The 25273-nt window shown below is 34.5% G+C and overlaps 1 protein-coding gene across 29 annotated transcripts in view; it reads left to right on the plus strand.

The window, feature by feature from the left end:
- The window catches only part of FIP1L1 (factor interacting with PAPOLA and CPSF1), a 65452-nt gene that overhangs the window by 17375 nt on the left and 22804 nt on the right, over positions 1-25273 (plus strand). For 16 of the 29 annotated variants that reach the window (XM_082838871.1, XM_082838874.1, XM_082838875.1 and 13 more), the window contains 4 exons: positions 3336-3445; positions 10350-10457; positions 17652-17745; positions 19445-19601. In XM_082838871.1, the coding sequence (XP_082694997.1) occupies positions 3336-3445; positions 10350-10457; positions 17652-17745; positions 19445-19601 (469 nt within the window). The remainder of the gene's footprint in view (positions 1-3335; positions 3446-10349; positions 10458-17651; positions 17746-19444; positions 19602-25273) is intronic. The other 13 variants (XM_082838877.1, XM_082838873.1, XM_082838858.1 and 10 more) reach the window with 1 other exon arrangement.

Below are 25273 nucleotides of genomic sequence, written 5' to 3' on the forward strand. Positions count from 1 at the left end.
AAATATGATAATTTGTTTTTATAAAATAAGTCATAATGTCTTACAGTCATTTCTTAAAATATTAGATCATGTGGAAAAAATAATCTCATTATGTTGTTTAACAAGTTTTGAGTCTGTAATGCTGAGTGTAACATCTGAAGACAAAGTGATAATGATAATGCAGGTTGATTAGGAGGGTTGCTAAAATGGTGAAGATTTTCAGAATTGTTTACTATAATGAGTATATTATGAAGAAATTAACAAGAAAGGAAAACTAAGTTAGGAAACACAAGCAGGTTTTACATGTTTGAAAATGTATCTTGTCTTCCTGATACCTTTTCTCACTTTTTCCCCTATTGTAAATACTCTTTAATTTATAATCTCTTGCCCCTCTTTCTACCTCTTTCCAACCCTTCTCCCTTCCTCCTTCCCAATTTTTATTATTATTTGTTTACTTACGTGTTTGTTTACTTTTAAGATTTAACATATTATTTTATCTTTATTACTTTCTTTAAATTGCCTTTCCAGAGATATTCATCTTTATGTAGTTTTTGACAGAATAACATTAATACCCCACGTTTATAAAGTGGTTTCCCATTATCTCACCTGGTCATCACAAGAGCTTGATGAGATAGACTGAGGAGTTGTTACTGGTATTTGATAATAGGGATAGAAGGATTAAAGACTTTCTCAAAGCCTCAAGAGCAGAGACTAGAATCCAGGCCTTCTGGTGCCCAGTAGAGCTCCCTTTCTGTGAGACTAGATTTGCTGCTCTGCTCCAGTACTAGGGTTCCAGTTGCTCTCCAGATCCCAACTTTTAATTGAGCATTGTCTATGCCAGGAAGTGTCTTAGGCTTGGGTGGAGAGGGGAGGTAAGAATTATCTGACTTAATGGGAAAGATAGGTAGTAATTAGATTATCATGCCCAAAATTATATAAACTCCATGTTCTATGAAAAACTTTAAAGAAGTGACATTTAAAGCTGAATCCCAAAGCCAATCAAATAGCAAATATATTTGAGCACTCATTACATGCCAGGCAGTGTATTTAGGCACTTAGGATACAGATTTGAACTGGATGCCATCCATGTCTTCAGAGATCCTATGTTATAGTGGCAGCAGGCAGACAATAAACATAAAATAAGTAAGAGGACTTAAGATAATGTGAGAAATTCTATGAATAAAATGCAAAATGTTATGATAGAGATAATATGATAGAGATTGGGATTGGCCACTTCAAGGAGACATTTGAACAATACTTGAGCCATGATGATCTTTTAAAGCAGAATGAACATCTAGTGCAAAAGCCCTCATAAAGGAGGAACTTATCTGTTAAAAAGAACAAGAAGAAAGGCCATTGTGACTGGGCGTAGTTAAGATAAGTTGGGGAGGAATAGAGGAAAACAAAGTTGGAGAGGTAGGCAGGGCCCATACCATAAATCCTTGTAGGCCATGATAAGTTTAGGTTTTATTCTGTTTGCATCGGAAAGTTATTGGAGAATTTTTTTTTTTTTTTTTTTTTTTTTCTGTACACGGGCCTCTCAATGTTGTGGCCTCTCGTGTTGCGGAGCACAGTCTCCGGATGCGCAGGCCCGGCGGCCATGGCTCACGGGCCCAGCCGCTCCGCGGACCAGGGCACGAACCCGTGTCCTCTGCATCGGCAGGCGGACTCTCAACCACTGTGCCATCAGGGAAGCCCCTATTGGAGAATTTTGAGCAGGGGAGAGACATGAGCTGATTTATATTTTTAATAAGATTGCTTTGGCTGTGTACAGAGGATGGATTTTAGAGAGGTAAGATCAAAGCAGAGACACAGTGTAATAGAACAAATGAAATGTGGTGGTGGGTTTGACCTGAGTTTTAGGAGTGGACAGAATGGTAAGTGGTTGAATTTGGTATATATTGTCAAGGTAAAGTTGACATTGGTTGTTCATATGTATTGGATCATTGCTAGTTTTTTTTTTGTTTTTGTTTTTATTTTTTTGAACAACTTGGTGCCATTTACTCATAGGAAGAAGACATGAGGAGGATCAGAATGGGGGATAGTGGGAAATCAGTAGCTTTATTTTGGCCATGTAAGTTTGAGATGCTTAGAAGACATGTGAGAAGCTGGGTGTAAATTATTGGAGCTCCGGGGAACAGTTGAGACCATAGTGTCAACTCTGAGTATTCCTGACATCCCCAGGAAGAATAGTGCATTTCTTCTTCTGTGTTCTCATAGTATCTTTTATCCCAGGGATATTTTTTTCATAACAGTTGTTGTATTGCTTTGGTGGTTTGTGCCTGTCTTTTCCCAGAGTCTGGAATTTTGTTGTATTTCTCTCTGTGGTCTCAGTTTCCAGTACATAATAGGTAGTCAATAAATGTTTGATGAATAAATCATGTTTATTTCCCCTGTCACCACATTGGGTCAGTTTTACCTGTCAGATGTCTAACAAATCTGTTTCTTTCTTTCTCTCCTCAGTGTCTTAGTGCTGATCCTTATCATCCCTCATATAATTAGTATTAACATTAATACCTTATTTGAAAATGAGTTCCACATAATGTTTATTTGAGAGGTAGATGGTTTCTGGAATTGAATCAGTGGTTTGGATATATCAGAGTCAAGGTGTCTGAATTCTCTTGGCCTTTGCCTCATAGGGAAGGAGAGTGATGCTGAATTTAGACTGAACAGGGACAGTAGAATTTAAATAGGGCCTAAGATATAGTGATGTTATTTAAGTATAGGGCAACTTGAACTTTATTTAAATTTAATAAATTAATGACGATTTTTAAGATAGGAAGGTGAGTATAAAAGCAAAAGAGCATAAAGAAGATTTTCACCAGTCTAAAGGAATATGACTGGACCGTACTTCAGAGGATCTGACAGGAGCACAAAGGATGGGCAAATATGGGAGAAATTATGAAGTAAGTAGATAACTGGTTTGAAAGTGAACGTAAAGAGTGAGAAGAGGGATTAAGGAGACAGATGACTGACGTCAGGCTTCTGGGTATACTGAATTCTTCAAGGCCTTTCTTGAACTCTGAAACATGGAGTCTTAACTGAGTATCTTGGACTTATTTATAATGATCTGAGGGAATTTATGAAAGTCCTTAAGAGTTATAGTTTATTGGACTTTTAAGTGACGTTAATTTGAACTTTTTACTAGTTGGGAACATTTTGGTCCCATAATCCATCTTTGGTGCCTTTCACCTAATGCTGTTCTAAAATAAGTTTAATTTTATTATATACTGGGCAACGAAGCACTCTTCATATTTAATTTCAAATGAAATGTTATGAATTTATTTTAACATCTTTACTGTGTTAGGTTTGAGTGTTCCATTGAATTAAACAAGCTAATAACCCTTTTTTTTAAGGTACAGCAGGGAAGAACTGGAAATTCAGAGAAGGAAACAGCGCTTCCATCTACAAAAGCTGAGTTTACTTCTCCTCCTTCTTTGTTCAAGACTGGACTCCCACCAAGCAGGTTAGTGAGATATTGATGATTCAGTTTGTTGAAGGCATCGGTATCTTCACCTTTAGTGCTATATGAAGTATAAAAACTCTGAATGATATACCAAAAAACTGGAACATTCTACTTGGTTTTAGTACAAAATGAATTCTTTGTGAAAAACTCTTCTGGGTGCTATTTCATCTAAAAAAATCTAGGTAAGCAAGAAATGAACAGTGGAATATAGTTACATGTATATATAAAGAAACAACAGTCTCACATTCAGGACAGGTGGTGACAGCAAAGGTTGCACTGTTTTCTGTGCTTATTATTCTTACATAAAGAATTATTGAACTTCCTAAATCTGGATATACTGGCCTAAAGATGTTTCACTGATTTTAGTAAAAGAGGTTGTAGAAATTTCAGCCTGAGAAATTTTTCAAATTAAAACCATTTTCTTTTCTTTCTTTGGTTTGTTGTGATAATACCTAACTTTGAGTTCTACAGGGTACCAACTGTAAGAGGCAAAGATGTTGGCAAATGTCCTTTTAACTTAAACATAACAAGTGATTAGCCCATTACCAGGAAAATGGTAAAGGATAAGCCAAGACTAGGGAAGTTTTATGTCAGCAGTTTAATCTTGGGTTAAAGATGACTTAAACCAGTTATTTCTCTGAGCCTGAAACAAGTCAGTAACTCAACTATTACGAGTTCTCAGCCAGATCATTTACCTTTTGTGTTACTTACTTAAATTTATTTTATGTAGTTTCCTGATTTTGTCATTCTGGTATTTCATACTATGTGAATGCAGAAAGAAAACTTGTAATTTAGCCCTAAAATAAAGATTTTTGAAACTTTCAGCCAAAATTCAATATCATAAAGCCACCTCAGATTTTGACTGTCTCTTCTTAACAATTTCTAGTCATGCATACATACACTACCAAATGTAAAATAGGTAGCGAGTGGAAAGCAGCTGCATAGTACAGGGAGATCAGCTCGGTGCTTTGTGACCACCTAGAGGGGTGGGATAGGGAGGGTGGGAGGGAGACGTAAGAGGGAGGGGATATGGGGATATATGTATACATATAGCTGATTCACTTTTTATACAGCAGAAACTATAATACAGCATTGTAAAGCAATTATACTCCAATAAAGATGTTTAAAGAAAAACATAAGGGGAAAAATGACTAAAACAAAAAACAGAAAAACAATTACTAGTCATGGACTTTTCCAAATAAGGTTTTTTAAACCAAATACAATCTCATAAAAGTGTTTGTCTAAGAAGTTATGATAGCTGAGGAATATTGATTCTTTTAATTTGTAGTATTCTCTTTTTTTTTTTCGTATTTTAAAAGAGGCCAACCTTCATTCATTGAGTTTATGGTGTTCTACATTCTAGAATGATATTAAGAGCTTGGACTCTAGAGCCAGACTTCTGGCTCAAATTCTAGCTCTGTTACTTACCAGCTGTGAATTACACTAGCTGTGTATTACTAGCTGGTGTGTATTGGGCACATCGCCCAATCTTCTTGTTCTTTCATTTCTTAATCTATAAAATACAGTAATAATACTACATAATATCCTCACTGGATAGTTATGTATATTAAATGGATTAATTTATGTAAGGTGTTTAGCACAGTGGTACATACATAATAAATATTCTATGGATGTTTGTTATTATCATAATTAAACTAATTGAACTTTTAAAAATCAATAGCAGTTTTTCTGTGTTTTGCCCACTTCCACCCCCCTCCCCTCTTTTTTAAAAATTTGGGCCAGATTATGTAGGACATTGTGCCATTATATAAGTGTTTTGGCTTTCCCTGTAAGTGAAATATATGGTGAGTCACCATCAGATTTTGAGCAGAGGAATGAAATAATCTGATTTAGGTTTTTAAAGTCTCAATTTAACTGCTTTATTAAGCTCAGACTACAGAGGAATTAAGGGCAGTAATGGGGAGGCCAGTTAGGAGGCTATAACAGTTATCTAGACAAGAAATAATGGTAACTTAGACCACGGTGGTAGTGGTGCAGATGGTGAGACGCAGTCAGATACTGGACACATTTCAAAAGACACAAAAGATCTTTTATATCTGAGGCAGAAAAGACTATAGGAGGAATGATTTTTGGAGGGAGGAGACCAAAAGTTCAGTTTCGAACCTGATAAAATTGAGATGCCTACTGGTTATACAAGTGGAATATTTGCATGGGAAGTGGATAAATAGATCTGGAGTAAGGGGAAAGGTATGGACTGGAGGTACAAATCTGGGAGTGATCAGTGTTTAAATAGTACTTAAATGAATCTGTGAAATTGAATTAGATTGTAAATGAGGTAAGTATTACTAGAGAAGTAGTAAGAAGACAGAGCCTTGAGGCACTTCCATGCAGGTCAGAAAAATAAGGATAGAACAGTAAGAGGAGACAAGTAGAGAAAAATGACTAATGAAATAGGAGGAAAACCCAGTGTATATCTTGAAAAGGGTGTGTTTCAAAATAGGAAGAGTGTTTTAACTATCAAATAATATTGATTGGCCAAGAAGAAGAGGACTGGGAATGACTTGGATTTTAAATGCAAAGGTTGTGGTGATTCTGACCAGGACGTTTTCAGTGGTATAAGGTGAAGATTTAAAAAAAGACTTTGTGGAACGGATTCAAGAGAGAATAGGAGGAAAGGAATTAGAATGAACAATTTTTTGAGTTTTTTTCTTTTTTTTTTTCTTTTCTCTCTTTTGAGGGGGCAGAGAAATGGGACAGTATCTGGAGGGAAATGTGGGGTCAGGAGGAGGGTTTTTTGCCAAAATGAAAGCAATTACAGCATGTTTTTATATTTATGAGAATGAGTTACTAGAGGGGAAAATTGATGCAAGAATTGAGAAGGGACAGTTGTTAGAGCAGTGTCCTTAAGAAGGTCAGAGGGGGTGGGATGTAATATGCAAGTGGAGGATTTAGCCTTAAAGAGAAGCATGGACAATTTACTCATTGTAATAGGAGGAAGGGCAGCTGAAGGTAGGTGGGTGGTTAATGGTGATGGAAACAACTGAAAGTTCTCTTTCTGATTGCTTCAGTTTTTCCCAGCAGCATAGAATGCAGACTTATCTGGTGAAAGTGAGGATAGTGGAAGAGGGTGTTGAATGTTTGAGAGGAGAGGAGAAGGTCTGAAATAGTTATGTAGAGGTGTGTGAATAAACCTGGGGGAAAGGAGCAGGATTGCTAGGCAGTTACCTGGAGGGAAGTGTGGGGTGAAGAGATGGCTTTTCTTTTCCAGGTGGGAGAAATCACAGCATTTTTATATGCTGATGGGAATGAGCAGAGTGAAAAATTTATGACACGGGGAGAGACTGTACATTTCCAACTTTTCTTGAGGTTAGTGGCCAGAGGTTGAAAATGAAACAAGTCAGCTTGTTTGGGTGTGTTTGTCTTTCCCTTGTCAGGTATTCATGTGTTCATGAAGAGTAGCCAGAGTTGGATTTAACAGGGGTTGAAGTTATACCAGGCAAATATGCCCAAGGGAGAGAGGGGCAAGGAAGGTGAGAGTGTACTTGAGAGAGTGATTATAATGATGGATCATGGATCTAAGGAGAGATGAAGGAGAGGTGGATAAGGAGTGATGGGAGGACACCGGTGGATAAGGCACAGTAAGAAGGAAGTAAAAAAAAAAAAAGAAATTAGCAGATTCATCACTTATGCTGAAAAGAATGGATAATTACCACCACAGTTTGTAGAAACAGACGCAGCATGTTAATACTGTCACTTTGGGATGCAGAGGACAGTCTCATTGCTTATTAGGAAAGTTTGTTTTCTGGACTCATCTTCGCTTGATCAAAAGGATACTTCTCAGCCACTGTGAAGTATTTCCCTAAATAAATATCTGTGTTTTATTCTTTATATTTATAAAGTATTTCCATTTTATTCTTTGTATTTATGGAAATTAGGTGTTTTTAAAAGTAAAATTTTATTGACTTTAGGGAGAAGACAGTAATGTCATGTAAGTCATAATAGAGACTGTACAGCAAATATTTAGCAGTAATGAAGTGTACTACTGAACTAATCACTGTATTCCTATTGTTTAAAATCTTAGATTGCCATATTAACATATAAATGGCTACTGGTATGTTTGCAAAGAAAAAAAATTTTTAATGGTTCTTTGTACTTTATCAGTAGGAATGTTGGATTTCTAACTTTCTGTACTGCCCAGCAAATTGTTAATATTTGATATATCAGAATGTTTTTTTAATCTTTAAAAGTTTTCATATAGATCAATAAGCAGAATATTACCATTACTACCAGAAGCCCCTGTTGTGCCCCCTTCATTTATTGTTTTCATTTTTTAATGTTTTATTTTGAAAAAAATTCAAACTTAGAAAGAGTTGCAAGAAAAGTACTAAAGTCTATACACTGTTCACTCAAATTCACCAGTTATTAACGTTTTGCCATATTTGCTTTATAATTTCTCAAAAATATTTCTTTCCTGAACCATTTGAATGCTAATTGTAGACATTGTGCCCTTTTACCCCTGAATACTTAAGCATATATTTCCTAAGAACAAAGACATTGTGTTCCGTAATTATAGGAAACAGTTAATCAATGTCAGAACATCGCATAATGAATCAGTACTTTAATATACAAGCCATAAATTTTGCTGATTATTTCAATAATATCTTTCATGGCAGTTCTTTTCTTTCCTCCTTGATTTAGGATTTAGTCCAGGATTATTCATTACAATTAACTCCTTTATCTCTTTATTCTTTTTTGATCTGGGACAGCTTCTTGAACATTCTTTGTATTTGTTGACATTGACTTGAAGAGTACAGTCTGGTTATTTTGTAAATCATCCTTCAGTCTGGGTTTGCTTGATGTTCCCACATTATTAGATTCAGGCTTTGCTTTTGGGGCAGGAATACTACATAAGTAATGTGGTGTTCTCAGTGAATCAGCCTGTAGGTACATGATGTCAGTTTGTCCCGTTTTTAGTGGTGATAACTTTAATTACTTAGTCGTGGTGGTGTCCTTTGCGTTTCTGCAAAGTTACTGTATAAATAAGTAATCTGTGAGGAGACTGCATAAATATTCCGTTTGTCTTTGAACTTTCCATGAATTTTAATGTCCGTTTTTGATTTAGTCAATTATTACTGTAATGACTGAAGATAGTCATTGTGTAACTCTGTTACTCCTGTCACATTTATTAGTTGGCATTCTACTTTAAAAATGAGCTTTCCCACCTCCCTCACCTACTTATTTATTGTTAGACTCATTAATTTTTATTTTATGTGTGAGAGAGTTTGTGTGTGTGGCTTATAAATGGGGTATATAAACTATATATATACACATACACACACGTATATGTATACACACATATATATGTACTGTAATTCATATTGATGCTCAAATTGTTCCAGATTTGGTCCATGGGAGCCTCTTCAGACTGGCTCCTCTGACCTTTTGACATGTCCCCATCATCTTTTTTTGAGGATTTCTTTATTTTCTGATGTTTCAGTCTTATGTTGTACTTTCCCTGCCCCTTCCCTAGAAGCAGCCATTTCTTGAAGGAATCCTGATGCTTTTTAGTGGGAAATGGTAATTAGAAACCACGGTCTCGGCAATAGTTACGCTTATTGCTGTTGGGGTGTCACTATTTCTAGGTCTTTTCAGCACTCAGAGCTAGGAAAAAGCAAGCAAGTTTAATGTGAAATTGCCATATATATGTTATTTTTATAAAATTTTAATCATATAGTCACGTTTCTTCTACTTCTAGCTTGACACCACAGGTTCTACTCCTCTTTCCCTATTTTGTATTGCATCTTCCTTTTTCCCACAGTGAGAACCTAGTTCCAACAAGTTCAATATATACACTCATTTGCTTAATACTGAAATACACACAAAATAGATTAGAACTGTGCACCTACCATTACAAAAAACAAACCTATTAAATAGAGTTCAAGATTTCTTTCAATTTTTCTTTTTCTTAGATTGAGGGTATATAGTCAAAATATTGTGTTCAAAAATTTCCTTCAGAGTGGTTATATGTATTAGTCACTTAAAAGATAATTTGATCCATTGTTTCTGTTTCTTTTCAGTACTAGCATTTCTTTTCCTCCATGCTTATTGACTTACTTTCTACATATCTAGAACATTTAACGTAGTTCCAAAGGCAAGACTATGCAAAAGTATACTCAGATTAGTCATTCTTTTTGCAATTTTTTTCACTCCTGTCAATAAACAATTTCATTTCATCTAGTTACTGGCTTGTTCTTCCTGTGTTGTTTGTTTTTTTACATAAATAAGCAGCTACATAAACATGTTTTTCCTATTACTTTGAAAGAGTGTCTTATTACTCCTTTAAAGGATTGGCAAGAGTGTATATAGGTGAACACCAGGGATAAAATTAACTTTTTTTAGAATTTTACTTTGAAAGACTTTAATTATTCTGAAATTGAATTTTAATGAAATATATATTTAATATAGGCTTTTATGAAACACAGAATGTTGCTGTTAACTGGTTACACTAACAATATTTATTTCTATTATTGAAGAATTAGGGAAAGAAATACCAACATTTCAAATAAGGTTTTATGAAACTGCAGAAATTAATGTTATTAATTTGTAAAAGCACTGAAATTTATTTCTGGATAATATATATAACCTGAAGTAAGCCTTTGGTTCTTTTCTCATTTCTGCATTTTGACATCATACTGTCTATGTTGAGAAGTATTTCTAAAAATATTCTAGAATTAATAAAATGTTGATAACAAAGACATCTATATTTGAATACCACTAGCAGTCTTAGTTCCACAACAAGTATTTCATATAACTTGAAGAGAATGATACTATCAGAACATGCTAAAGGACTTTAGAAAAAGCATGTCAAGGAAAAAAGAAACAGATCAAGGGGGGTCAGAGACAACAGTATGTAAGAAAAAACATAGAAAATTTATCTCACCAGAAACAGCACCTCTTCTCAGTCTCAGACAAGTACTGCCTCCAAAAAAGCCAATTCAAGCGTTGGGAAGTGGCAGGATCAATATGGGAGGGCCGAATCACCTGATCTAAGGTAAGGCTATTTTTAAACATTGGATACTCCTGATGTTTAGGTCATCAGTGTTGTTTTATCTCATTAGAAAGATAATAAATTTTGACTAGGCTGTACCATTTTCCCCCCTGAATTACACTGTTTCAGTATAGAATTGAGGGTTTTTACACTTACCTTATGAATCAGCCCTTATCACCTCATGTCTCGCCCCTTGTCTCTCTAGCTTTTTATAACATAAATTGCCTGGAACCATGCTAATGGGTGCTCAATAAATGTTTTCCTTCCCTTTGTTGCAGGTTTAATTTTCCTTCCTCATATCATACCCTATTCAAAAACCCCTGGGTGCTTTTCGGTATCTGGAATAAAATTTAGCTCTCTGAGCCGGTCTTTAGGACCTATAAAATTGGACGCCATTGAATCTTTCCAATCTTTATTTTCCAACTACAGTGCATAAACCTGCCATTCTATTAAGTGGGTCTAGGAAGTACTATCTCCCTTATTGTTGCTATGCTTTTTATTCATAATCCACCCTCCATAGAATTTTGGTTTGTGTTCTAAATCTTAAATTTATAAAGCATACAAACCTTGGATGGATATTGTAAACTGAGCCTGTGAAAATGGGAATAATAATTTCTATCCTAAGTGATGTAATGAGAAGCAAGTGTGTTAGGGTATGAAAATGTATTGCCAACAATAAGCAGTTATACTTTGCTTGACTAGAAATACAGACTAAGATACCTTCTTAATTTATCGTTTGAAGTTTTAAATAAGGTAATAGTATATGGGAGTGTATTTTGTTTGTTTTTGTTGGTAAAGAATTTAAAGCTTTCTTCCTGGGCAGCTTGATGCTGTATTAATGTGTGTTTTGTTTTTTATGTATTTTATTTTATTTTTGGCTGCGCTGGGTCTTCGTTGCTATGTGGGCTTTCTCTAGTTGTGGTGAGCGCGGGCTACTCGTCGTTGCAGTGCGTGGGCTTCTCATTGCGGTGGCTTCTCTTGTTGCGAAGCTCGGGCTCTAGGTGTGCTGGCTTCAGTAGTTGTGGCTCATGGGCTCTAGAGTGCAGGCTCGGCAGTTGTGGTGCACAGGCTTAGTTGCTCCCCGGCATGTGGGATCTTCCCAAAACAGGGCTCGAACCCGTGTCCCCTGCATTGACAGGCAGATGCTTAACCACTACGCCACCAGGGAAGTCCCATGCTGCTATTACTTTAACATCTGAAATTTCTTTTATATAAACCATTTGACTTATAATTTTTATCTTAAAATAGTTATGCTTTTGATATAACAGCTTATTTCTTGAAATAAATTGGCCATTTTATAAGGAAAATATTAGTTTTTAAATCTGAAAGTGATACATTTCAGTACTTAGACTATATAACTTCCCCCTCGCTACCCGCCCCCCCGCCCCCCTGTGCCCCAAAAGATGGTTTGGTAACTCAGAAAACTCCCTATTCTGATTTTGTGATTAGTCTCAGGGAGTATAGATAGTAGGAAATTTGACACTGTATTTTCAGTGTGTATTTTGTGCTTTTGAAAATTAAAAATTAAAAAGAAGAAACAACTGTAGATGAAAGCTACATACACTTTTTTATAGCATAAGATAAAAAATGAGATTCCAGCTCTTGTAATTAATGTAACTGAGAAATGGGGAGGTTTTTTTTAAAGCATTCCTTAAGTCTCTTTGTAAAGAACGATTAAATGATGGTTGAGATGCTTTTCATAAATTACTGTATTTGGAGACCCAGACTTTTCTCACCCTGTTACTCTTAATTTATATATTATAGTGTTTTTTAAATCTTTAAGCTAACTATAGTATATAACAATAACATTTTATTGGTGCAAGTTTGTTTTGTACAGATTTGTAACTCTTGTGAAGCGAATTAGTGAGAAGAATGAAGTAGTTTAAGTGAACACAGAAAATTGGAATAGGCAGTATGGATGATTGCTGTAACCTTACGCCAGTGTCCAATTTATTTCTGTATTTTGTCTTCATTTTACAATCTTAAACTATGCTCCTTTTAGATAATTAGTTGCAAATTCTAGGTTGTTTTATTAAGCTTGTTTTCCAATATCAGAATACTTTTAAACTAACCCAGACTCTTGAAGGAGGAATAGTAAAAATTGCTTTACAATGTATAATCACTAAAATATTTAAACCTGCTCACATGTTTTATAATAGACAAACAAAACTTAAAAGTGGATGTTAAATGAACATTAAATCTAAGGTTGACTCCCTCATTTGTTCTTGCTGCTTACTATTATGTCTTCATGAAATCGTTTACTGAAAAAACGTACCTGTACTTCATAGCATTTGAGCACTCTGCATGCATGTTGCTATATTGTGTAGCTTGTAAGATTTTATGTGATTGGACATGTGAAGGCCTTTTTTTTTTAATTACCTGTAGAAACATATCTTTTCCTATCAGTGATACATTTAAAAAATGCAACTAAGCATAAATATGGCTGGTAAAGCTTTATTCCAAGCTCTGCACAAAAGTAAGTAAACTTGGCTGCCCTAATAAACACAATTTATGTCCTCCAGTGAGTCAAATTTTAGCATATTTCACCTTTAAGTATTCAAGGTTTTTTGTTTGTTTTTAATATAGCTTAACAAGTAACGTGACATTTTAAAAATTCAGGACCCAGAAAATTAGCATGGAAAACATTCTGTGGGTAGGAGGGGGTTTGGAGTTGGTCATACCCAAGCCTGAATATTGACGTTGGCGTGGTACTTCACAAAGGAGCCTCTTTCCACATCTGTGAAAATGAAACTGATTGGACTTACACCTTACTTTCAGTGTACTTACGGATGAAATAATTTTTAAGCCTGTGAAATGCTATTGCAGGGCACCCACTAAAGTGCTAGTTCCCCTTGGATCTCTGCTCCCATCATAGGCTTTACCAGTCTCTTTGAATATGGTGTGATAGGAAATTACATGTCCTGAAGACAGTTTTTTAATTCTGTGATTTTTTGGGGGGGGACGTGTATCACTTTTCTAGACAGAATTCTTTTTTATTAAGTCTCCACTTGAAAAATAGAATATAAGTATAGAAGCAGTACTGTCAGTCCACAGAACTCAAAAGATCAATATGAAAATATGTATGTAATGAAATCTTTACCATAATTGTTAAACCTTTTTAGATATGACTTTAAATTTATTGAGTAATACAAACATTAATTTTTATTAACTACTTTAAGTTCTTACTAGAAGAGGACAAAATATAAGTCTCTTCTTTGGGCATGCCATTAGTTGTAGTCCTCGACTTTAGCTCTGTATTGGAGTTACATGGCGAGCTACAAAAAATATTGATGCTTAGGCCTGAGAGACTCAGATTTAACTATTTGGTGTGCACTCTGGGCATTGGGGATCTTAAACGCTCTCTAGATGATTCTGATGTGCAGGCAAAGTTGAGAACCCCTAATCCATTAGTGGGGTGTGAAGTCAATTTGCTGGTCTCAGCCACCAAATATTTCTTGGTTTTATTTTGGTTTTTTCCCTGTGTTATTTGTAAATATTAATAAAATCATATTTGATATTAATGTTCTTTTTCCTTTATAATAAGTGTAAGTAAGTACTGTTTTATGAAACATTTGTTTTTTTTTATATAATGTATATACTGGATTGCTGTGCAAAATGTATTTCCTAAATAACTGTTTTGTGGTTTAAAAAGTTCAAAAACTACTGTACTCTATCATACTTTCACTTAAGATGGACTCAGAGGAGAAACTTGTTTCTTTTTACTTTCATCTTTAAAATGGGAATAATAATAGTTGCTACCTCTTAGGATTATTATGAGGAGTAAATCTATAATAAAGTGCTTAGAACAGTGCTTTCCTAGCTCCATAGTAGGTGTTCAATAAATACTAGCAATTGTTATTACCAAGAAAAGTAATCTTCAGAGCTAGTGCTTTGTTTTTCTCTTAATGCACATTAAAGACTTTTGTTATGAAGACTGTCCTTTATTTTGGCTGGTAAAAAATAAGCTCAGAGATAAATTTGTGGCCAAAGATTAATAACTAACCTTTTATCTGTTTTCCCTTGTTTCTGATTTTGTTACTCTGAGGATTTCTATTGTATCTATGTAAGCAGCTCTCATACCCTTTCTGGAACATCAGAATCCTCAAAATATGTCATTTTAATTTAATTCCACTAAAATTTCAGAGATGTTTTCATATTCATCTGTGCTAGGAGAACAGGTCGAGGTTCTTGTGAATATTCACTGCCTGTATTAAACTGTAGATTAATGAAACTGTAGCTGTCCACTGTGGTTAGTTGCTCTCTCTTTCAGCTTTTTACTCTATGATTGAGTCCAATATAGAGAAGAGAATCTTGATAACTGCATTAGCTGTCTGCCTTATTGAACAGTTTGTAAACGCAGATAAACCTGTGCTATGTAGAAATCCAAGTTACAGTAGATCCTCATGGTGAAGCTCTACTAAATTTTTTTATTCATTGAAATAGAAAGTGGTACATCAGAAACTTTAATAATAATATGGTTCAATATTGTTTTCCATAATGTGACATCAGAATTGATGTTTAATTATTCACCTGTGTTAAATATTAAGTGATTTTTGTTACTTTGGTACATATGTATCTGTTGTAAAACATTTCTAACAAAATTTCTGATTAAGGTAAATCAATTTGTGTGGTAAAAATGCTTGGGCAAGGAGCTGTTACTATTATGGACATGTAAGGAATTGCAATTTTCTAGACTCCCTCTAGTGATATACATTTATTAAGGCTAATTTCTCATTTGTATGTTTTTATTTTATTTTATTTTTAAAAATATTTATTTATTTATGGCTGTGTTGGGTCTTCATTGCTGTGTGCAGGCTTCCTCCAGTTGGCGGTGAGCGGGGGGCCACTCCTCGCTGCGGTGCATGGGCCTCTCATTGTCGTGGCCTCTCGTTGCGAAGCATGGGCTCCAGGCGTGCAGGCCTCAGCAGTTGTGGCACGTGGGCTCAGCAGTTGTGGCTTGTGGGCGCCAGACCTCAGGCTCAGCAGTTGTGGCACACGGGCCCAGTTGCTCCGTGGCATGTGGGATCCTCCTGGGCCAGGGCTCGAACCCGTGTCCCCTGCATTGGCAGGCAGGTTCTTAACCACTTCACCACCAGGGAAGTCCTGTATGTTTTAGAAACATAATATTTGCCATTTTGACTCTTTAGTGATAGAGCAATCCATTTAAAGCTGAAAAAGGTAATCAGACATCTCTGAACATATTGAAGATAAACTTTAATAAATGAGTACTCCCATGTGTCCCAGAATTTTTGAAAACATAAGTCCTTAGAAATCCATGGTCAAAGGTTATAGAATCTTTCCCCTTTTGCTACTTTTAACAATTCAGAGAACTTATAATCCAAGTTGCAAATCCAAACAAATTTGTGAGAATTTGTTCTTGATGGGAATAAATTTAAGAAGATGGAGAGGGGAGAATCCAGCGATTGAGAATAGAAGAGAATGGAAAAGAAAATAGTAGGGTAGAAATAAGGATTTTTACTATGAAGTTTAGGTAGTAATAAATGGTGAGGAAAATCCTGGTTTCAGAATATACACCTTTATCGTTTGGGCTGTTGGATCTGAGATGTGTTTATATATGGGAGAGCTGATGGCATGTGCTTTGATATGAAATTATAGTGGTCATAGCTTTGTAAGTTTTAGGCAAATTTTAGGCAAAAATTAGAGCAATATTTGTTTTGTCAGAAGTATTTCAATTTTTCTAATGTGTGACTGTTAGGATAGTTTCCCAGCCGCACTGAAGGGTACAAGTTAAGTAAAATCACTTTTGATCTTTGAGATCATGAGGGGAACCTAGGGGGTCAATGACCTAGGCATAAAATCAGAAAGGCTTGAACATTTTTTAAATGTATTAACAGAAATCTTAAGTGGCAGGATAGTAAGCAGGAATTAACTATGTAGTTGAAGACATTTCAAATGCCATTATAGACTTTTTGTAGGTCTTTCTTCTTGTTTTTGTGAGCATAAAATTATTTATGAGGCTTTTCAAGGTTTACTTGAAACATACCTTCAGTAGTTCTTGATTTCCAAAAGTCTTAAGTTTTTCAAAGGCTGCTTATCTTGCTAGAAGGCAGCATGGCTCAAGGGAAGGGGTCTGAGGCTTTGGAATCAGGAAGACTCAGGTGTGAAGGTTAGTTTTGCCATGTAATTATTACTGAGGTCAGTGACATCACTCTGGCTCTAGCTTTATCATCTCTAACAAGTATATATTAATTTTTTAAGTTAAGGGTTATTCTGAGGTTTAGGTATAGAATGTAATCATTCAATAAGTGGTAGCTGCTGTTATTAGTCATTTTAGGAACCTAACTGTAGTGACCTGAAGGATCTATGGTACTTTGATTGTTTTACTTCTGTAAAATTTTAAAAACAGAATTGTTCAGAACTGAAATATAGATGAAGAGAAATTCATCTAATTTGCATCCACTTTTCATTGCCAGTTCCTACAAGTGACTTCTGTATCTTGTTAAGCATATATATTTTTATAAAGTTCTTAGCTACACGTAAAAATGGCTTTTAACGTTATTTTCTTTTATTGTTAGATTTTCCTATTGAATTTGCAGCATTATTTTGTGATAGACTTTTTCCATCTACTCACAAACTTTAATGGTTGTAAATACAATTGGAGGTGGTGCTGGCATTTAAATATTTGAATTTTTCTAACTAAAGGCAAGTTATCAAGAATGAAAAAGTGGTTCCCTGTTTATTTTTTCTAATTCTCAGAATAAATCACTAAGGAACATAACCTTTATGTATCAAAATGAGCATTATTTCTTTTCAAGCCGTTTTGAGGAATTTTTAAGATTTCTGTAATAGAACTATGATATGTGTTACAATTATGGTGGCCAAAAATTTTTATTTCCATTTGTTTAACATTTGCTACTGATTCAGTTCCACAAAAATAAATTCACTTGGAGACTATTAAAAAATAGTGAATTTTGAAGAAAACCTACAAAAATACTTAAAATTTAGCATTATGATCATTGTTTGGTGTGTTGGTCTTAGCTAATTAATAAAATTTAGTTTTTATGACTATGCAAAGTAGTGAGATCTAAGTGAAGTTTTTTCGATATGTGTTGTGATCTGATTTTATTTTAAATTACATGGCAAAGGGTTTTAGCCTTTATTTCTCACCTAATATTTGTGTTATTGTCCAAACATCTAATTAGGTGAAACTGAAATGATTCAATTTTTATGTTACAGGAGATTACCTGGGGCAATTGATGTTATTGGTCAGACTATAACTATCAGCCGAGTAGAAGGAAGGCGACGGGCAAATGAAAACAGCAACATACAGGTTTAGTATTTTAAAAGTTATTATTTTTTTTTAAATGAAGGATTATATCTGTGTTCTAATTTAATTTATTCATTCATAGCACTATGCTATATGTAAGGTGATTTAGGTACTACAAAGGGGATTTAAAATGTGGAATCAATCACCATGTTATTACGAAAGCTGTTCCATTTAAAATTTATAACCTTTGGATCTTTTTCAGTAAGATATTTTTTTCCTTGCTATAAATGTGATATATAGGCTCATTGGGCTAAAAAAGGAAAATATGGGAAAAGTTTAAAGAAGAAAATAAAACCGTCGATAGTCTGCCATCTAAAGATAACCACTCTTAACATTTTGGTACATCTCTTCCTCGTCACTAAGCAAGATTGGGATAGATACTACTATGGTTATATTTTTGTGTATCCTTTTTTTTCCATATAAAATTATCATTTGCATTTTCCCATATTAAAAATATTTAACACCTCCTCATGATAGATTTATTGTATGGCTATACCATAATTTATTTAATGTGACATTTCTGGGTGACGTAGATCTCTTTGTTTTTCAAGTGAAAGAATGGAAGAAGATGAGTTATTAGCTTGTATAATTCAAGTTTGAACTTTGAGTAATTGAGACTTTCAGCTATTAGCTTGACCACACTTTTTTTCATTATTTATTTTCTTTCTCTGAGTACTTTAAAAGATGTCCAGTGTTTTGATTCTTTATTACCTTCAGTAAATTATGTAAATGTTCTTTTTAGCACCTTTTAAGGTAAATTATTTCTAAAATGGAAGATAATCCTCTTTTTTACCCCCACCATTAAAATGTCATGCTTTCTTAAAATAATACTGCTTTCTACTTTAAAAACTAGCTTATCAGCATAAGCCTTACAAAAATTATTGTACTTAAATGTAGGAAAAGTTAATGAAAGGTTATATGTTTAAATGATATGCTTTAGCCAGCAAGGATTTGAAAAGTATACATTAAATATATAAAATCATGTTGCCTGTTTTTTCTAGTTTTCTCAAACAGAATCCGTTAGGGAGCTTGTCAAAAATTCAAATTTCTAGGTGCCACTCTCCTGTAGGTTCGGTTTCTGTCCCTTACCTGTTCACATAGATCAGTATTTTGTAAATACTTTTTAAGTATAAACCCTTGTTCTTAAAGTTACAAGGCTCACATGAAGAAGTTTTTTATGTATCTGGCTGCCTGTTAGTTGCACCCTATTGATGCATGCCTTATAGTCTCTTACTTTGCAACCTGATAATGACAGGCCTTGGTACAGTGAATATCTGGTTCTATTGCCGTGTTAATTTCTTAATGCTAGTATCTATGACTAATGATTATATTGCCTTAATTTGAATACTTTAACTTTGGTTGAGTAACAAAGATAATACTCATTACATTTTATTTATGAAGTACTTAATTGTCTCGTTTAGAATATTTTTAGAACAATTATTCCTTAAGAATTTTATTTGTAATGATTCAGTTTTGTCTAGGCTTTGAATATGAACATTTAAAAAAGTGTGTTTGAGAGTGAATACTCACATCTGTATAATATACACACACATCGCACACATAGAAAAATTACTCCTGCTTCCCCAGAATATATGTAAGTGAATAAAACTTATTTCTTAGATTAAATGAGATTCATTTATTGAGTTTAATCTTAGATAAGAACATTTATTCATCTTTTTAATTAACTATGCTCTAATTTTAGGTCCTTTCTGAAAGATCTGCTACTGAAGTAGACAACAATTTTAGCAAACCACCACCATTTTTCCCTCCAGGAGCTCCTCCCACTCACCTTCCACCTCCTCCATTTCTTCCACCTCCTCCCACTGTCAGCACTGCTCCACCTCTGATTCCACCACCAGGTAAATAGTAAATAAGACATTTGATTTTGAAAGAAAAATAACCTATGAGTGTTTTTAAAATTTTGAATTTAACAATTAAAGTATCTTCATTGATTGCACTACATTAATCTTCATTGATTGCACTACATTAAAAGTAATAGAATATGAAATTGATTATGTAAACTCTTCAGTAGATTCACACTGAAACAGATGTATATGTGTCTTACTTTTTCAGTAAAGCAAAGAAGCAATGTACTAAAATAGGGAAGAGTGGACAGACACTGAAATTGTGATCCAAAAATATGATAGTGATCCCCAAATTAAAGTTGCTAGTTTTGTATGTATAAATTCACATTGAATCATATTAACTTGTTTTGAAAAAAAATTTAAAGATACTTTCAGAATGGTGTAGGTCAAAAAAATTACATCCTGTGAAGGGATTGAAATGAAAATCTCTGTCTGGTCATCTTTCTTTGTATACTGGTTTCCTTTTAGGAGACTGTTTCTGGGTGCCAGGTATCTGATATTTACCTCTACTACACAAGAGAGAAAATTAATGTCATTTTTTATCATATTCTTAGTCACTTTTGGTTATTTATTAAAAACTAGATCAGTGACAGTAGAAAAAAATTCACAAATAATTACCAAATTTTATACTTTCATCCTTTTGTCTGAAGACCTTTTTTATTTTATTCATGATAGGCTTTCAATATTTATATCCCTTAATCAATTTTTAATGAAACTAACAGGATTGATTGAGATAATAATTACTTTCTTCCTAGGGAGAATGCCAGTAGTAAATGTTAAAAATTAGCTCCTGGTCCTAACCAGAACTACATGTGCTACATATGTTAAAATTTGCTTTCTATTAATAAAATCAGTTTAGGGCTTCCCTGGTGGCGCAGTGGTTGAGAGTCCGCCTGCCGATGCAAGGGACACGGATTCGTGGCCCGGTCCGGGAAGATCCCACATGCCGCAGAGTGGCTGGGCCTGTAAGCCATGGCCGCTGAGCCTGTGCATCCGGAACCTGTGCTCCACAACGGGAGAGGCCACGACAGTGAGAGGCCCGTGTACCGCAAAAAAAAAAAAAAAAAATCCGTTTATACTAGAGAGGCTTGTCCACTCACTTTGAATTTGCAAGAGAGTTGTCTTTGTTTTAAGCGGTGGTGATTGTGATTAGAGTACAGAAGCACTTAAAGGGTGTGACTAATCCTTCCCTGTAATACTCATCCTGGCCTCGAAAATTCACCTACTGCATTAGCCCCACAAGCACAATGCCTTTGATTTTCTTCTGAGATTACTTCTGCTTTCAAAAAGGATAATTATGAAACCTGACTACGGCTTTAGGGAACCTGTTGTCTCAAAAATAGAGGAAAGAGAAGACTGGAGAGGTTACTCATGAGAACATTATTTCTAAAGTTCAGTGAATTTCTTGTTCCAACAATAAATTGGCTTGTTCTGAATCCGAACCCATTCAGAAGTTGTGCCTGGATTTGTGACTCTTGAATCTTTAATGTGGTGAGAATTAACTAAATGAAAAGAGAAAGTAATGAGGACTTAGTGATCCATAAATGAGTCCTTTGCCCTATGAAAAAGATAAAACGTAGAAATAGTTAATTTTGAACGTATTTGATTTAATGAGACTAAAAGATGATCAATGTATGTGATAATAGTCTTTACACTACATTGCTTTGTAATCTTATTTAAGCTTTACCAGCTACTGAAGGTGATTTAAAAGAGTTTTCTTATTTGCTAGCTAATATAGTATATTCCCAGATGGCTAACATATATTTCAACACTTGCTATTTATTAAAGTAAGTGAGAGAGAGGCGGTGTGAACTAATGATAAAAAAATAAATACTTCCCTGGTATAAGAATATTTAGAAGCCCTGTAGGATATTGATAGGCAATGGCATTATCTGGATGTGCGTTCTTTTTCAAAATGGCAAAATCATTCCATTTCTTTGCTGTATAACCTCTGTTTATAAGGATGACAAATTTTTTAATTATGTTTAGCTTATCTATGACATTATACTGTAGAGTACCAGTGATTATTGCTTAAGCTGTCTATTTAATATTAATTTTCAGCTACGTGCTTTCCATATTTTAAACACCTGTCCAGATTTCCTTTGATGCTTATCCTTAGAGAACATTTCCATGTCATCCTGTCAGCATTGAAGGAATACAAATTCAGATGAATTCTAATGCTGGTTAAGCAGTACCTGTCTGTGGTATATTTGCTGGGGGTGGTAGTGAGGGAAAGATACCAATTCATATTGAAACCAAATATTTGTAAGTTGAGACTATCTGGATTACTCCTTATTTTACTAGATTGTGAGCTGTTGGAGAGAGCATAGGCTGTGTATTTCCATTTATGTTTCCCTGCAGCGCTAATCACAGAGGTCTTGTGTATACTTGACATTCCCTTAATATGTTAGCTAATTGAGTTACCAGGATATTTATGTATCCATAACACCAAAGGGATTATCAGATTAACAGTTGGTACAGGCACTTATTAATCAGAATGAGCACGGGCTTTAAACTACAGTATGGCTGCATAGATATATATACATATACCAGATGAATGTAGGCCTTGATTAAAGCCACATTTTCAGTTACCATTTACCACAGAGTCACATGATTACACTATATTCTGTATAGTTTGCTGTAATTTAGATCACCTTAAGAAGCATAAGCAACTAATGAAAGAAAGCTGTGGTTCCGGAGTCTTTTTGTAAGTACTGCCTTAAAAAATACTCCATTTGTCTTTCAGAAACCTTGGGTTTTCTTTTTGCTTCCTTGAGAAATAATTAAAGGAAAAATGAAGAAAAATCTTTGGGGAATTAATTTGAACATTTTAATGTTGCATTTGTTAACATTAGCTTTCAAATGCTTAAGTTTTTAAGACTGTAGTTCTGTATATGATGGAACAAATATAGTAATGATGTAATATGCCCTTAATTTGGGGTGGTATCCAGATTTGCTTGGAATAGTCCTATTATACGTTTTGTCCCAGGTTAATTATTACTATTCACTCTGAGAAACGCCCTGGTGTGGAGGATTAAATTTATGGTCAGCTCTTGGAGGTTTACAGATGTGGCTTCTTGCATGAGTGGACAGTTACTCCTTAGCAACCGTGAATTGATAGAGACCGCTTCATTCAAGGAACTTTTACTGTCAGGTAGTTAACAGAAAAGAAGAGGTGTGTTGCTTCCTCTCCCCCTCAAATACACATACATCTAGAACATACATGAAAGTGACAGAGAGGCCAAAATCATATTTCTGGCCACAATGGATTTGTACGGAGAGCAGAGGAGGTTTTGTTTTGGAGAGTACAACAAACATGTAAGGTCCTAAGTGAATGTTGTGAGTTCTGGATTAGCTTTTTTAAATGAAAAAGTATTTAATATGGTTCCTTGCCACCATACTAACAGTAGCTTGAAAACAAACACTGGTTATTCAAGATCTTCCTTAATTTTCAGAAAATCTATTATTTTCATTTTCTAGTGAACCAGAAAATTAGATTATTAGATAATCTAAAATTAGATTATTTTCCTGTTAGCAGTATGGTTTCTAGCATAGCGGCTATCAAACTTTTTGGTTACAGACCCCTTTATACTCTTAAAAATTACTGTAGACCCAGAGAGCTTTTATTTATGTGTGTTATATCTATTTTTTATTAGAAATTAAACCTGAGAAATTAAAATATTATATATATATTTTTTTATTTTTTTGCGGTACGCGGGCCTCTCACTGTTGTGGCCTCTCCCGTTGCGGAGCACAGGCTCCGGACGCGCAGGCTCAGCGGCCATGGCTCACGGGCCCAGCCGCTCCGCGGCATGTGGGATCTTCCCGGACCGGGGCATGAACCCGTGTCCCCTGCATCGGCAGGCGGACTCTCAACCACTGCACCACGAGGGGAGCCCTAAAATATTATATTTAAAATATTATTTTGAGAGTATGCATAATAATCCCATTACATATTAAGATAATATTTTTATGAAAAATTTTTCCAGAATGACAACATTTAGCGCAAACAGTGGCCTTGTTTTACACTTTTGCAAATCTCTTTACTATGTGGCTTAATAGAAAAAAACCGGATTCTCCTATTTGCTTCCGCATTAAATCTATTGTGATTTCACATGTCATGTAGCCTCTGGAAAACTTCATTGTATACTTGTAAGAGAATGAGCATGAAAATGGCAAATAACAGCCTAGTGTTTATGAAAGGAGTTTTGACCTTGCAGATTCCTAGAAGGGCCTTTGGGACGCCCAGGAAGCTCCAGATAACACTTTGAGAACTGCTGCTTTGCCAGAAGCTTGGCCTGTATTCGATGAATATTTTCTGCATCCTTGAGGAAGTACAATTTTGTCCCTTTATTTGAGAAGCTGTTTTGTAAATATAACATTTATTAAGCTGATTTTATAGTTCCATGAAGATTTTTGGTCTTACACAGCAAATCCACATATTAACTGATGCTGTTTGCCAAAAATGTAAGCATTTTAAAAATGTAGTTTCTAGAAATACCTTTTGAAAAATAATTTCTTGAAGTTTTTGAGAACTGTACTCGTTTTCTATTTTGTTGTGTTTTTCTGTAGTTTTTTAAAAAACCAAGGGTCTGTCAGTGTTTTCAATAAACTCAAAGTAGGGTGTAATGCTAATTATCTGTAACGAATAGTATTTTTTGGCACAATTAAGTTAAATTTAAGTTTTCATAGAAAATAAAAGCTCCTTCAGGATGTTGATATTTTTAAATGTCTTTTTTCCCCATGGATGCTCCCTTTATAATAGTTATATTTTTAATACACCATAGATGCTGTATTTTGTAGAATTTAATTATGGTTTAATATTTGCCTTTTGTTTGTGCTACTCTTCCAGTCACTTTGCCATTAGACGTGAGCTTGTAGAGATTAATTCCTTTACAAGTTATTTGTAAAAATATTGATATTTCTATCAGAGACGTTTTTGTCTAACATAGAATTTTTGTTTTCCATAGGTTTTTAGATTATAATAGGATTAAGAGATCTTAATAAAGATAAAATAGTTCACCCATTTTATAGTTAATGTAAAATTATCTTTTTTACTTTTTAGGTGTGGAGTATGCTGATAACTATTTTTGTTGCTTTAAGTTTAGTGACCATATCACCTTCTAACATATTTTTTCTTTAAAATTACTTCCATTCCTTTTTGCACCTTTGTGACTAATTATTTTACTTTATTAAGAAATAGTTTTATAGTAGTCTACATTCTGTTTTTTTTAAAAGGGTACATGGTAGATGATGTATATGTATATATAGTATTTAAAATATTGATACATAGAAAAGCATGTGGTGGAAGGTAATATTTAAAGATTTTTATAAAACTTTTTGTACTCAGTTTTTTTGTGCAGAATTTACTTAAGAGCTTGATGACTTGACAGTAGAAATTGGTGAGACATAAGGAAAGTGATCAGGCTATCAATTTGTAACATGCTAGTGTTGATGAAATTTGTCATTTACAAGTGAGAAATAGGAAGCATAGTTCACATAGTTCTGCTGTGCTTTTTTCTTTCATTTGAACTGAATAGAGAAGTGATAGGTAGTAACTATATGTATTAGCTCTTGCTCCATAACAAATTACTGTAGAACATAGTGGCTTAAAACAACATGCATTTATTATTGAACAGTGTTTGTGGGTTAGGAATGTGGGGACA

The sequence above is a fragment of the Leucopleurus acutus genome (genome assembly GCF_964270905.1).
Source record: "Leucopleurus acutus genome assembly, chromosome: 4".
Lineage (NCBI taxonomy): Eukaryota > Metazoa > Chordata > Mammalia > Artiodactyla > Delphinidae > Leucopleurus > Leucopleurus acutus.